Source organism: Tyto alba, unplaced genomic scaffold (assembly GCF_018691265.1).
Source record: "Tyto alba isolate M040663 unplaced genomic scaffold, T.alba_DEE_v4.0 Super-Scaffold_11, whole genome shotgun sequence".
NCBI lineage: Eukaryota > Metazoa > Chordata > Aves > Strigiformes > Tytonidae > Tyto > Tyto alba.
Genome location: NW_024881273.1, coordinates 128410 through 142828, shown reverse-complemented (window position 1 = coordinate 142828; position 14419 = coordinate 128410). Strand labels below are relative to the sequence as shown.

General features: G+C 39.2%; 1 protein-coding gene and 1 long non-coding RNA gene across 8 annotated transcripts in view; one reads left to right on the top strand and one right to left on the bottom strand.

The window, feature by feature from the left end:
* The window catches only part of RALGPS1 (Ral GEF with PH domain and SH3 binding motif 1), a 142228-nt gene extending 128685 nt beyond the window's left edge, over positions 1–13543 (top strand). For 6 of the 7 annotated variants that reach the window (XM_042786610.1, XM_042786607.1, XM_042786608.1 and 3 more), the window contains 9 exons: positions 1147–1273; positions 2172–2323; positions 3942–3993; positions 4273–4353; positions 6527–6632; positions 7449–7541; positions 7716–7821; positions 8908–8999; positions 9795–13543. In XM_042786610.1, the coding sequence (XP_042642544.1) occupies positions 1147–1273; positions 2172–2323; positions 3942–3993; positions 4273–4353; positions 6527–6632; positions 7449–7541; positions 7716–7821; positions 8908–8999; positions 9795–9824 (839 nt within the window). In that variant the 3' untranslated portion in view covers positions 9825–13543. The remainder of the gene's footprint in view (positions 1–1146; positions 1274–2171; positions 2324–3941; positions 3994–4272; positions 4354–6526; positions 6633–7448; positions 7542–7715; positions 7822–8907; positions 9000–9794) is intronic. The other variant, XM_042786611.1, reaches the window with a different exon arrangement.
* On the bottom strand, positions 419–2161 carry LOC116959163. Its single transcript, XR_004405702.1, has 2 exons — positions 1973–2161; positions 419–603 (listed from the first exon to the last, which is right to left on the bottom strand). It is a non-coding gene; the product is annotated as an uncharacterized LOC116959163 (long non-coding RNA).
* Positions 13544–14419: the final 876 nt, after the last annotated feature.

Genomic DNA, 14419 nt, shown 5'->3' with positions numbered 1-14419 from the left:
CCGGGAAACCTGTTACAGTGACAAACCACACTCTAAGAATCATTTGTTATGAGTGTACCTTCACATCCTGTTGTCAAACTCTACCCTGGAACGTTGGGGTTTTGTCTGGGGTTTTTTTCTATGTCTATCACTAATTTGAGGCCGGACACCTTTTTAAGGATTATGATGATAGTTGTATGTGGTTTTTCACATCACAAACTTTCTGTCTCTGTCGACCTCTTAACAGGTGGGTTTAGGATAGAGGCCAGAAGCTGACTAAGCTAAGCTGGCACCTCCAAGAAGTGGTTCCTGTACTATAGGGGAAGTGTGTTTCACTGCTACCTGAGCTGTACCAAGTCTGGACATAGATACGGGGCAGACAGTCACTTTCATGACCACTATTCCCACTTCCATCACAGGCAGCAATGCCACAACTGAATGTTTAAAAGTGAAATCTCAACTGTTTATTCTGAAGCCAAGAATAGCATTGGATTCACTGAGGATGATGATAGGCCACGTTGTTCACCACTGTATTGCAAAGTTCACTGCCAGCCTCTTGCGAACAGCATCAAGGAACTGGAACTAGAACAGCTTGTCCATGTTTTCCATGAGGCCTCATAAAAGCTGTAAAACGAGAGGAAGAATAGTTGCAGTGAGCCATCTCTAGAGCTCATAGATGATTGAGAAGTAATGCATCTGTCTGGCCATTAGATGGATGAAAAGCCCCTGCTTTCTCTTACATGCTTAAGTTCTGAGTCAGTATGAGCAGATTGTTTACAGTTTATTCACAACATGGAGTTGTGAACAAAATGCAAAACATGTGTGAGCATTCCTGCTCACACCCGAGGTACACACTGACTTTATGGCTCCGCGTATTACACTCTGGCACATCCAGCTATTGTAAGGGTGCCAAGACTTTTTGTAGGAGTTCATTGTTAAAAGTATGTGCAAAGCTGTTTTAAAAATTACTTCCAGACAGTTCAAGAATATAGAGATGGATTCATAACGTGAATGGATGGTCTAACCCTAATGCTCAAGAAACAGTTCTTCAGAAGTGGCGCCTTTGGTTATCTGTAACAATTAATTTTAATCAGTGGCTTAACACACCAGCCCATGAAATTTCTGAGGTTTGCATCAGTTCAGTGTTAAATGACTTCTGTATTTTAGGTCCATCTGATGTGTCAGCAATTATGAAATTCAGCAGGAGACCTACATGTCCTGATGCCTCAGTAGCAGCGAGTCTACCTACACCTCCTGTACCAAGGCATAGGAAGAGTCACAGCCTGGGAAACAAGTGAGTACTCCAGGCTGTCTCATGCTCAGGCAATTTCATGCATCACAAAGGTTTAAGATAGCAGCAGAACACTCTGGTAGTTGAGAATGCTCTGGTATTTGTCCTTCCTATTTCTTGTATTGCAAGAGGGCTTCAGGCTTTATTGTCTATTCTGTGGGCTTTCTCTTGACACTTCGTTATTTTTGCTGACTGTTCTCTGCTAGGACCAGACCTTGGCAGTACTTGAAAGCTGTGTGTCCATTTTGGTCTGTGGGTTCCTGGTGTGCATAACTGATTTATTTGTTTTTGTTTTTTAAACATTTTGCTAATACAACTAAGGAAGCTTCCTAGCTGCCTGGCACACCTTACCATTCAGGGAAGTTGTGACCTTTTGCACTGTTTTATATGGGTAATATGGATTAGAAATACTTCTATCATTTATACAGCTAAGCAGGAGCACCTGCTCCCAGTTTAGATTTCAGCATCTACCAGACTTCACAATTAATGGGTTCGGGGAAAAGGAAGTTCATGTGACTTGTCCAGGATCATGGAGTGTTGATGTGTTGGTTCAGTTTAGTGAAGGACCACTAAGCATTGGCTTAGCTGGGGTCTGGTTTTTTTTTGTTTTTCTACCTTTGCCTTCAGACAGGGTGATCAGGTTTTGTATGGAGAGGAGTCAAAGAACTTCTCATCGTCAGAAATTTAATAATTGTTACTTACAAAGACCACCACTAAAACTGGAACTTGTCTGGGTAGTCAGGGAGCGTATGTGCAGCAGAGGGAAAGTGTGAGCAGTCTCGTTCAAGTGCCTGCTCCTTGATAACCTGCTGATACGGCGAAGTCTGAGTAGGCCCGGCAGGAGCCAGGGGTTGCTGTGCGAGGACATAAGCGGGGTTTGCGTTTTTCTCCGATTTTCCAGCATGATGTGTCAGTTCAGCGTGGCGGAGAGCAGGAGCGCCACCTTCCCGACGGAGAAGCCGCGCCACCTGCTGGACGACAGCGTCCTGGAGTCGCACAGCCCGGCGCGCGGCCCCGCGCCCAGCGCGCGCCTCGCCAACGGCCTCTCCATAGGTGCTGTGCGCGAGCGCCGCGCCCCCCGCTCCCGACCCCTCCGCTGACCCCCCCCCGCTCCCGACCCCTCCGCTGACACCCCCCCCCCGCTCCCGACCCCTCCGCTGACCCCCCACCCCCGCTCCCGACCCCTCCGCTGACCCCCCCCCCCCCCGCTCCCGACCCCTCCGCTGACCCCCCCTCCCGCTCCCGACCCCTCCGCTGACCCCCCCCCCGCTCCCGACCCCTGCCGACCCCCGCTGACCCCCCCTCCCGCTCCCGACCCCTCCGCTGACCCCCCCCCCGCTCCCGACCCCTGCCGACCCCCGCTGACCCCCCCCCCCGCTCCCGACCCCTCCGCTGACCCCCCCCCTCTGCTGCCGACCCCCGCTGACCCCCCCCCGCTGCCGACCCCTCCGCTGACCACCCCCCTCTGCTGCCGACCCCCGCTGACCCCCCCCGGCTGCCGCCGCTCCCCGCGCCGTCAGCGCCCTTCCCCACCCGTAGGGAGTTGGCAAGAGCGTTAGCTCCGCCTGTGCGCAGGCGCACCCCCTGCCTAGCAGAAGGGTCGGGGCTGGTACCCCGCCACCTCGCCAGCTTTATCTCCGCTTTACTCAGTCACTGATGGCGTTGGTGGAGGTGGCGTGAAGGAAGATTGTCTTTGTATTTGCTCTGTATGTGACACAAACTGTTTGTCAGCTTGCGCCCGCAGCTGGGGGGGGGGGGGAAGTGCTACTGAAAAGTGGGTATTTTGAAAGCTACCTTTTCATAAAGCAAACTTTAATGATGTGTTTTAGAAGGTGGGAGAATAGTTTAGCTGTATTCTTTGAGACTTCTAAAAAACATAAACTTCTGCAAAAGGATGATGACAATTACATTATGGTATTATAATTAATTAAAAAATTATTACAATAAAACCAAAGCAGTTAAGAATCTGTTCAAAGCAAGAGAAAATCGCCTTTTAAGTGACTCAAGCTATTTCTAGAATTGGAAATAGGCTGTGAAGGATAGCAGGTTAGTTGACGGAGAACAGTTTGACACCAAGATGATCTCTGAACTTTGGAAAATACAGGCACACTTCACTGCGTTATGCTGAGCATTAGAAGATCAGTCCTAGGCAAATGAAAACTGAGCTAAATCGCTGTGCCAGGGAAAGAAGAACAAATTAGTCATATTGATTTGTTATGGCTCCTAGCAGCAGCATACAGCTGGTGTATCCTCTTACAGGTGTGCTTGCTTGTTGAAAATAATGATATCCTGTCTGATAACTTTAATAGAAGATGTTGTGGTAGAAATATTGTCTTACAAAGTAACTGGATTTTGCATTCCTGAAGTGCTCAGCTTTTGAAGGAAAAGCAGCTTAATGAAAGTTAAAGTAATATGTAGATATCTGGTATTTAAACACAGCAGGAACAATGACTTCTTTCATCAATGAGATATTATAAAGGAGAGGGCTTATGTAAGCCTCTTCTAATTTTAGATTTTGCCATGAACTCTAAAGACTTCAACTTTGAAACATGATTTGAGCAAGCAATTTCCATGGTACTATATAAAGATTATTCTGGCGATCCACATACATTGGCTTTGTATTTTCCCTTGGGTGGTTTTCTTACTCCTTCTCTGTACTACTCTTTTCTAGATAGCAGTGAAAGCTCGGAATTTAGTGAGGAGCTGCCATCAGGGCTTGAAAGGTGAGTTAGTCTTCATGTACACTCACTGAGCACTCCACAGCTAAGAAATTTATGAATGATCCCTAACATGCGTAAGCCCTAAATCAGTAGTTATTTTTATCAAATTATTGATTAGGAAAAAATGACAAACTTTTTGAAATAAAGCACTGTAAAGTTATTGTGGTTTTCTTCCCATGGGCCTGAAAAGATTGAGAACTCTCTCTGTCATGTTTACCAAACCCTAACTGTTGAAATCTCAGACGAGAATGTCCTTCATCAGATATTTGAATTCACAAACAGGGGTCGTTTATATGCCACGCTGGGGCCTAACTGGAGGGTACCGATCCGGAATTCTCCTAGGAGTCAAAGCTGTGTCTACAGGTACAGTTCAGGGTCTACCTTGTTCAGTGCATGGTGCTAAACTTTCATTTTGTTGTCTACACTTCCCTAGCGTAATGTATTTTGTGTCCAAAAGTATCCTTGTATGACCATATCAACTCATGGGAGTCTTCCCCTCCTGCTTGTAAAAATTCCTATTAATGCTAAAGCAGGGGTATGGCCCGTCCGGGTGAAATTCAGTTTAGCTGTTGATTTAACTAATTATATCCAGTTTCCATACGGGGGAAAACTAGTGTTTACTTTGGGTTTTATGACATTACAGAAGCAGGTTTGTCATGAAGGCCGTCTTTGCCTTCTGTGACAAAGAATGATGCTAGAAAGATAACTTCTTGACCCTTTCTCGCAACTTATTTCCTGATTTGCAGGACAGCTATCCATAACATCTGTTTGTGTCAGAGAGCTATAGTATGATGTGTTGATTTTGTATAGTAAAGAGGTGCTACCTTGGACTCCAAGTAAGAGAGGGAACATCTGCAATGCCATATGTAGCAGGCACTCCTAATGTTGCTAGTCAGTAAGAAATGGACTTTTCAGAAACAGGTAATCCATTTACAGGCCAAAGAGAGGTGACATGGAAAAGTGTATATAGTTAGAGGGATAAAAATCATTCATTGCATCCATACCTGACCTGGACTTGATAAATTCTGTGGTAGTGGGAAGTGAAGAAGCGTAGATGAACCAAAGAATATAGGGCCCTGAAACAGTATTCTGCAAATACTGAGATTCAGTTGGAGTTTAAATCCAGTCGGTTTTTATTTTGTATAAATTGGTTTGATTTGGCCATTGTATAAATGTGGGGATAATGTGTAAATGAAGGTACAGCCATTTTACTTGAGCTAATAACATCTGATAGCCGCACAAGTTAGAAGTAGTTAGACAGGAATGAAAACACATGCATTATAAATAAGTAAAGGAACAGTATTTCAGCTATTATACCTGATTCTGGAAAAGATTCTCTTAACATTTTCCATGGTAGATCTGTTTCAAAAATGTTTACAATCTAGGAATACAAAATAGAAGAAGATAAAAATGTGAAAAGCCTATTAAATCCACAAGAATAATTATACTCCAAAATACATTTCTTACATTTATCTATGGTCAAGTAATTCTAATGCTTGCATTCATTCTTCCTTTTCTGGAATTTTCTACTGCTTCTATCAGAAAACTAGATTTGTCAAGAATACACATTAGCACAGACGAGGCAATTCCATTTAATTGAATTGAAGTTCTGTTCTTGCATAGGTGGTATTGCTTTGTATATCACTTTCACTAGTGTGTGTTTAGATGACACCCTCATACTTGTTCATAGAATGGTGAATGTTAAATGTTAAATCCTTTAACAACTGAGTGGTAGGTCATCACGTGCTTTTCCTTGTATTCATTATTAGATGTGATTTAGTTGGCCCTGGTAAACTTAACTTTAGTTGGCCCTTATATTTATGAGAATATAAGGGCTGTGATCACATAACAGTGAACAGAGGTTAGCAGCAGATAAGTCCAACAGATCATCACCTAACAGTCAGTCTGGTTGTTATGTTCTTAACAGCTATTTACATTTCAAACGTAGCCTGTACTTGGGTTCTTTCAGTTGTAGCACTTTTTCACTGTTGTATGAGGAGAAGCTCTATGTTCATCCTGGGAAAGGAAAAAATATTTTAATCACTGTACAATAAATTATTTGGCATTGTTATATAATTTCCCCAACCTTTTTCTAATTAGCCAAGGTAATTTCCTATATTCCTTTTTGATAGCTAAAGTTTATTTTAAGATTAAATTACATTTGTGGGAGGTCTTATTGCCAAAATTTTAAGCCATAAATTTCCAGAAATCCAGATAATTTCTGTAATTTACCAGAATAAAATAGAAAATTGCCTGTTTTCCCTTTGATTTTGGGCCTCAATATTTATTGTTTTGTTTTATTTTTTTTATGTCTAAGCCCCCAGAATAGAACCTTTTGTTGATTTGTTATTTTTCAAAGATCCTGATTCCTATTTGATACCTAGATCTGGAAAATACATATTATAGAGTCAAGTGTCAGATGACACAATATAAGTAAGGCAATGCAGGAAAAATTTATTTAGCTCTAAATTATATTGCTTGCTTCTTGTCCTTACTTGTCTGCTCAAATACGTATGGCAATGTTTTGTCTCTCCAGCCCAACAGGGGCCTGCAGCTGCACATTAGGTAGTTCCACAGGAGTTATTACCATGGAAGGGCCATTAAGAAGAAAAACATTGCTCAAAGAAGGCAAGAAGCCTACTGTAAGTGATTCTAATTCTCCCTGTGATTCTAATCCAGTAGTGGCTGTTTTAATTTCTAGGATTAGATTAAATTTGCAGCTTGATACCACAGAAAACATTTTTCCTTGCTATTATCAATTGTAAAATAATTTTCAAAGTTTTAACTGGGTTATAACAAGGTTATAACCTTTGTATCTCATTTGGTCTGCAGCAGTTTTGCTTCTCCCTGCATTTGTGAGTGATGTCTCTAGGTTGAGACAGCAGAGCAAGAGTAAAGCAGGTCTATAAATCAGCATGCATTTCTATGAGGGCAGAAATTTAGTGTCATGGTGAAATGGGAAGGCTGCAAGGCATCCACCCATAGCACCAAAGACATGGTAATGCATACTTAGCCTAAATTCACAGGTTTCACATGGTTCTGGTCCTATGCATTTGGTGATTTTTTGTTTTCTGTAGAGTTCATTGATATTTTTTATGTGCAACCCTACTGTTCATTGCTAAAAGATATGAAAAATGGCAGAGATGTCATCTCAATACATTTTATTGATCAAATGCAGAAGTCAAATATATGTCCAGTAGAACGCAACATACTTTCACTGTGAAGAAATCATTCCTGATATTTTTATGAGCTACCCAAGTAAGATAGATTGTATTTACCTCCATCCATCCAAATTTAGGCAGCTGGTCTGATTTATACCAGGAGACGCCCTTTATCTAATCTTGTATCCCTTGCTTCTGAAATTAACTTTGGTAGCACTTGGACTTGCTTGTGAGTAGATTTTTGAAATGTTGGAGAAAATGCAGAGTTTTTCCTAATTGTTTTCCCTTCTGATTCAGCTTTCCTCATGGACTAGATACTGGGTTATGCTTTCAGGATCAACTCTTCTGTACTTTGGAGCAAAATCTCTAAGAGGCACTGAAAGAAAACATGTAAGCTTTAAATTTATCCTAAAAACAAAAATTACATATTTATAAGCAGATCTGGAAGGGTGTTTGAAGTGTACTTGCTGTTCCAGGCTAAGCCATGTGTCCGCACAACTTCTACAGTCAAAAGTTAATCCCTACTACAGTCTCAGCTGTGTCTGATTTGTCTGTCTCTTCCAGTATAAATCTACACCTGGTAAAAAAGTCTCCATTGTGGGCTGGATGGTGGCACTGCCCGACGACCCTGAGCATCCTGATATTTTCCAGCTAAATAACCCTGACAAAGGTAGATGTTACAGGATGGACATCATCTGCATTATATTTCTGTGATATGAAGTAAATTAGTCTCTATTAATGAGATTGTAGATTACAGAACTTGCAGTGGCACTCATTTAAAAGACTGAAGAGGGAGATTTTTCAATACACAGTTTTCAAGGGAGGGTACAAATGGAATTTAACATATTTCTACAATATGCTGTGGTGCTTTTATAGTGCCTACAGAGGTATTGCTGTATCTTGACAATTACTGTTTTGCAGAAACTTTCCAACCAGTATGAGGTTGTTGCATGTCCATGTGCCCGCATACCCTGATCTCCAAGTTTCAGAATAATTTTCTTAAAATTGGACAATATCAAATCTTGACTTACACTGAGGCCAATTAAAATATGAAAATTCTTCAAACATCAAACCATTTACCAAAAATTATTTTAATTTTTAATTACTTCTTTATAATTAATTTTGAAGTGTCATAACTATTCCACCTTGATTAAACTTAAGAAATTTCAGAAGGTCAGAAACCTCCTGGAGTTATTTTGCACTTTGAGTGGTTATATAAAGATTTTTGAGGCTTCCTTCATTTTTCATGCTTTCAACTTTGGTGCTGGACATGGATTTCCATCTACTGTGTGAAATGCATCTCTTGGGTGTTGACTAAAATGCTCAAAATATTTGATTGCAAGAAACAATTCAGAAAATAATGAGACATTGAGGAAACTCATAATAGGACATTGAAGAAAACTAAGTTCACAGATATCAAAAATGTAAGGAGTTTGGCAGTAACCACAACAGTCTTAATGAGAAGAAAGCCAGAAGTAAATTAGACGTGACCTAAGTGGTCTTTTCTGTGGCTGTAATTTGTAACTCCTCTTAGCTTTGCAGGCCACACGTGAGTCCCTTCACCCAAGGATTGTTGGATAACAATGCCTCACGTGGTCTCTATTATTTATCTGAGCAACATCCTGTTTGAGCATTTGAGGTGCAAATTAATTTAACAGTTTAAATCAGGACATTGGCTTCTGCACAGAAATTAGAATCCCTTGAAAATACATGCCTGTCTGCAAATTTAAAGCATTTGATCTTTTTATTTTCGTAGGCAATGTTTACAAGTTCCAGACTGGTTCAAGGTTTCATGCAATATTATGGCATAAGCATTTGGATGATGCATGCAAAAGCAACAAGCCTCAGGTAAGGTTGTGAAACTTATTTCTACCCACTTTTTAATATTTGCCAGAAAATCCTTACTAGAAAAGATACCTCTTTTCATTCTGTGTGTATACATAGTATTGTGGGGACAGACTTAATTCCTCTTTTTGTACATTGATCCTGTTTTTCAATAGGAGGAATAAAAATTACTTAAAACTACAGAATTGCTACCAAATCAGGATTTCTGCAGGTCTAGCTATAGGTTTGGTTACCTTAACAATATATAACCTCTACGCTCACTACTTCGAGTGAGGTAATCCCATCTCTACTTCAGAAGGGGCTTTCTCATGGACGGAGAAAGCAAACATGCTAGCATTTACTCCAGGACCGGGTCTATAAGTGACATTGAAAAGAGTGTCCTATAAAACGCTGTTTGTCTTTTATGTAGCAGCCTTTTTTTTCTCTTGAGGAAAATATTCCTCCTTAAAAGATTTTATAAAGTTTGTGTATTAATAGGATGCAGATCCAAATGGGACCTAAAAGAGGATCTATCTCAAGAATCTTCTTTACACACACACATCCTCTTGCCATGCATACTGATGACTTCTTAGAATACTTTGGCTAGATTTGATCCATGAATAAAAAAAATCATTTGAGTCTTTATATTTCCTTTCAGTTATGGGGTTAGCCCTCTTTTGGGCCTGTTTGGGACTGATTACACTTTTCACATTGGATAATAAATGATTAACCCACTCTATTTTGTAACCTTGCAGTTGCCCAATGCCATAATAGGCTCAGGAGCATTATATTACTGAATGATTTACATTCTTTTCCCAGGTACCTGCTAATCTAATGTCATTCGAATAATTTGCTCTCCTACCTGGTGCAACTTCAAGTGCCAAACTGAAAAAACAGGCTATTGTTCTCTGAGGATGAAGAAGAGAATGGTTTTCCTGACATGAGCCAGCCACAAATATTTCAGCACTTTCCTGTGTAACTTGAAAGTGATTCTGACACAGCTTTTAGAAGCAGAAAGTGAATGTTGTCCTTTAGGACCAGATACAGTCTCATGCACTGGGTGAAAGTGAGCAAGTCAGATGGAGAGAAGGTTAATCCTGACTTCTGCAGGATTCTAAAGCCGTCAACTTTTTGTGGTCAGAGACTGCCATGAACTGATGTTTGACCACAAACTGAGCATCATATCTTCTGCCTATTATTTTTTAAATGGTTCTTTTTATTGTTAAGCTGCTTTGTGTGACTGAAGAATATTTGGCCCATGTTGGGTTTCAATTCTTTCTAATGCACAGATTGATTGACAGTGTTAACTTGCTGCAAAGTGTCAATTAGAATAGAAAATTGTGGAACAACATTTTTATAAACTAAGTGCACTGAGTTACTCGGCAATGTGGCTGCCTCAGATTTTGTATCAAATCACTGGACAATTCTGCTGTTCACATTTGAGCTATTTGGGAAAAGTGTATTTTGGCACAGGACAGTTGGTTTTCTTTTAATTCAGTTATGTTACTCAGGAATGCCCTGACAATGGATTTAAGGCTGTTTATGTTGTGCTAAAGGTCGTTTTTCATTCTCTTACTAGGGACATAGTTGCTTATAAGTTTGCTCTTTTCTTCAGTCTGAGTGTTGTTCATCTTAAATCCCTTGGTACAGTGAAGCAGGTAATCAGGTGTTACGTATCACCTGGCCCTGACTCCTCAGAATGATTCCATATCATTGTTTCTGTTCTGTTTTTCTGTGGATGACTCAGCTCCACTCAAGTCCAGTACATGATGCACCTTCATGATGTATAGTGCTGGCACATGGTACTGCTATTATGAAATCATGGCTATGAAAGCTAGGGAAGACTGTCTGACAGTAGAGAAAGTACAAAGAAGCCTCCACACCAGTGTCCAGAGAACAACAAAAAAAAAAAGAAGGTAACTGAGCCTTTTCTGAAAGAACTCTCTCTGCATCTACGGCTGTGCCCTAGCACTCATGTGGTCAGAGTTCTCTGTTCCCATGCTAAGTTCAGCACTTTTTCTGTTTGAAACTCTTTTGCCATAAGGCATCAGTATTCAGACTTCATCAATCACTGGAAAACCTCTTCTGAGTTTCCTAAGATTGCATAGAGGAGAAATTTGAAATCCAATCTATCTTACAAGCCATGAAAAAAATGAAAGTGAGTTTAACTGAACAGAGCCTATATTAGAACAAGCTCCCTGGCATTAGGAGTATTTATTCTGTAGACCTGCATGATTTTTCTAAATTTTTATTTTGACACTTCTCCAACAACAAAACCCCAATCTGTATTGCTAAATGTAGGTCAACTGTAACTTTTGTGTTATTTTAAGTGTTCACGTTACAATCCTGAGTATGAAACCTAATACATAAGAACTTTTTGAGAAAACCAGTTCCTGACAACAACTGCATTTAGATCCTGGGACATGTGAAAGTGTATGTAAAGTTGACAAAGTTTCTTTAATAGCTCAGGAGTTGTGTGAAAAGAGTGGTAATGCAAAATATATTTATACCTTTTTTTCTCCTTTTTTGCTAAATTAAGACAACTTTGAACTAGGAAAAACATCAGTATCTGCGAAGGCAGAGCATCCAATGCCATTAGAGACAGTGTAGAAGCTTTTGAATGTGGTAAAATCCTGTCACCAGTAAATTACTTCAGAATGTTAGAATATGATGTCAACTAAATTATTCTGCACCTGTGGACTTTTGTGATTAATTATCAGTGAAATTATTCATGAAGATGCAAGTGTTATGTAGACTGCCATTTTCATGAATGTGCCACCTATGACCATGTGTATTGTGTGTTATTAGCATTCATAGGGCTTGAACCATGTGCAGAATGGTGACCAAAATGATGACACACATTAACCAAATCAGAACTGACTAAGTCAAGAGTCAAGTTTTAGAGTTACTTTATTAGTAGTCCTTTCCCCTTAAAAGGGAATAACCTGATCTGTCTTAGATATAAGCTAAATTTAAAATAAAACACATTGGCATGAAGTGTAGATACCTTAGAAGCATGTAACTACCTATTCATTTCTAATATGATGTACTGGAAGTGAACACCAGTGAGGACTCATGACATTTTTTTTCCAGCATATTGCAATTGAGAGAAACTAATCAATGTTGTAACAACTTTCAAATATGTTTAACAAGCCTCCCTGGGGAAAAATAATAGCGGCTGACCAATACAGTAGCAATAGAATGAGCCTGTACACACTCAGAATTCAATGACTTTTAAAATTTAAGGGTCTATAAAGTGTTATATATGTTATTGTATGTACAAATAGAAGAAAGTTCTAGCCTTCAAAAATATGCTTCTACTCAAAATTACAAGCCATACAGCCTGTTGGAGAAGTTACAAAAGGGTCCATTTTCACTTGTAAAAAAGATTTCCAACCAGAAAGGAAGCATCTTTGACAGAAACAGTGGTGAGCCCCAAAACAGTGTGGACTGAATGAAAGGCAATATTTATGAATGATTCTTATACCAAATCATTTGACGCTGACAGAAGATGAATCTGTGGAGAAATTAAACCCATCAATCTTACTCAATTCTCAAACTCAAATACTACTTAAAACCTTGGAATTTGGAAACATGTCAAGAGTAACTTGAATTCTCTCACACTCTGTAATTTGAATGTAAAAAGCATTATATAGAAGAAAGGTGAACATAGAAAATAATAGTTTTACACAATTGTCCGGTAAACATCTTTTCAGTATAGCACAATTATAAAATTGCTGCATAATATAAAAAAATTCCGAATGATGGCAGTGTAAGATTATAATAAAGCAATTTTAAATTCTATTTTAAGTATTAAACAGTTTGTAACTGCTGATCTGAGTTTTTATACTGTCATTTGGTACCATTTGCTGTCATCTGCTACTTGTAATGTGAATTGAAAGCTGCTATTGAAATACAACCTATTGCAAATCAGTACTGAATAATACAGCATTTTCACAAAAATATCACAAACCATACAAGTTTTCATCCAAAGAGAATAACTGCAATAGTTGTGTAAAAATAAACATTATCTCAGAATTAATATTTTCAGAATTGTGAAGATACAAAGTATATGTAGGCAATATTATTAATTTATTAATGTGCAGTTTTGATGTAATGCAGTGCCAAAATGCATGTTTTTCCAAATAGCGCTAAAATGAGGCAAAGTAAGTAGTTTTCAAATTGCAACTTATTTGTCACATTATAATGTAAACCAATTTCAACATTTTGGTTTGTTTTGTGTGAAAACTGTTGCACTATTTTTGTCTGTATTTTTCAGCAGTCCACTGCATGCCATTTGTGTAAGGATTCTTTCTATAATTCTTGTGAACAGTCTCACCCATAATAACCCTGGCATTGGAATCTAGGTTTTTGGCAAAGTATTTTGTTACCTCAGTCTTGTATCGAGTTGTTGTATTTTTCAGTTTGTTACATTGATAATGATTGTTTCACTAATTAAATACTTTAATGTAAAAAAAAGTTTGTTTACTTCAACAGCAATTGCACTTGGTTGTAAGTTAAAAATGTGAAGAGTATGTATGCTGTTAACAATAAAATATTCTGAAAAAGAATAGTAGAGGTATAAAAGGAACATTTTAGCTCAAAGACAACAAGCATGTTTTATTTGTGAATGAATGGTAATACAGTTGAACAGACTTTATAGGGCACAGTGTGGAAACATTTAATGGTATAAACACAACAATCCAAATTTCTAACAAAAATTAAAAATCCCTCCAAATTTGCAGTTCTTTCAAGTAGGATTTGGAAAGTCCAAAGAAGTAGAGACAAACCTATCCTCTTGTTTTCCTAAGAAATGTATTTTCTCACTGCCAAACTAACATGTTGACTTGGATAGCAAGGTAAATTTCTTTGCATCTAGAATTAAACTTTATTTACACACTTGGATTCTCAACTCCACCCACTGAAATCAAGAGGAAAAAATATTTCATCCACTAATAAAATTATCTGCCCTGCATTACACAGCCCATCAGTGTAGACTTGTAATTCTATCTTCTGGTATTAAAATCTGAAATTTTCTTTCTGATTTCCGTGACAGAATCAAGGTCGAGTTAGAATTTTTAAATGCTGAACACATCTGACAGGGATACCCTAGCAATCAGAACTTCAGTAGCACTTTCTCTTGGAAAAGATCGGTGTGGAAATTTTGACCAGTGTCCATCATTTTTGATAGGTTTTCTTATAATTTTTCTCTCTGTGCCCATGTGTAAGAAATAAGGAAAGGAAGGCAAGAGACCAGTATGGATGAGTCAAGACCTGCTGCTCAAACTAAAGGGCAAGAAGGAAACGCACAGGCAGTGGAAGCAGGGACAGATACCCTGCAAAGAGTATAGGGACATTGCCCTGTTGTGTAGGGATGGGGTCAGGAAAGCCAAGCCTCAGCTTGACCTGAACTTGGCAAGAAACACAAGGAATAATAAGAAGGG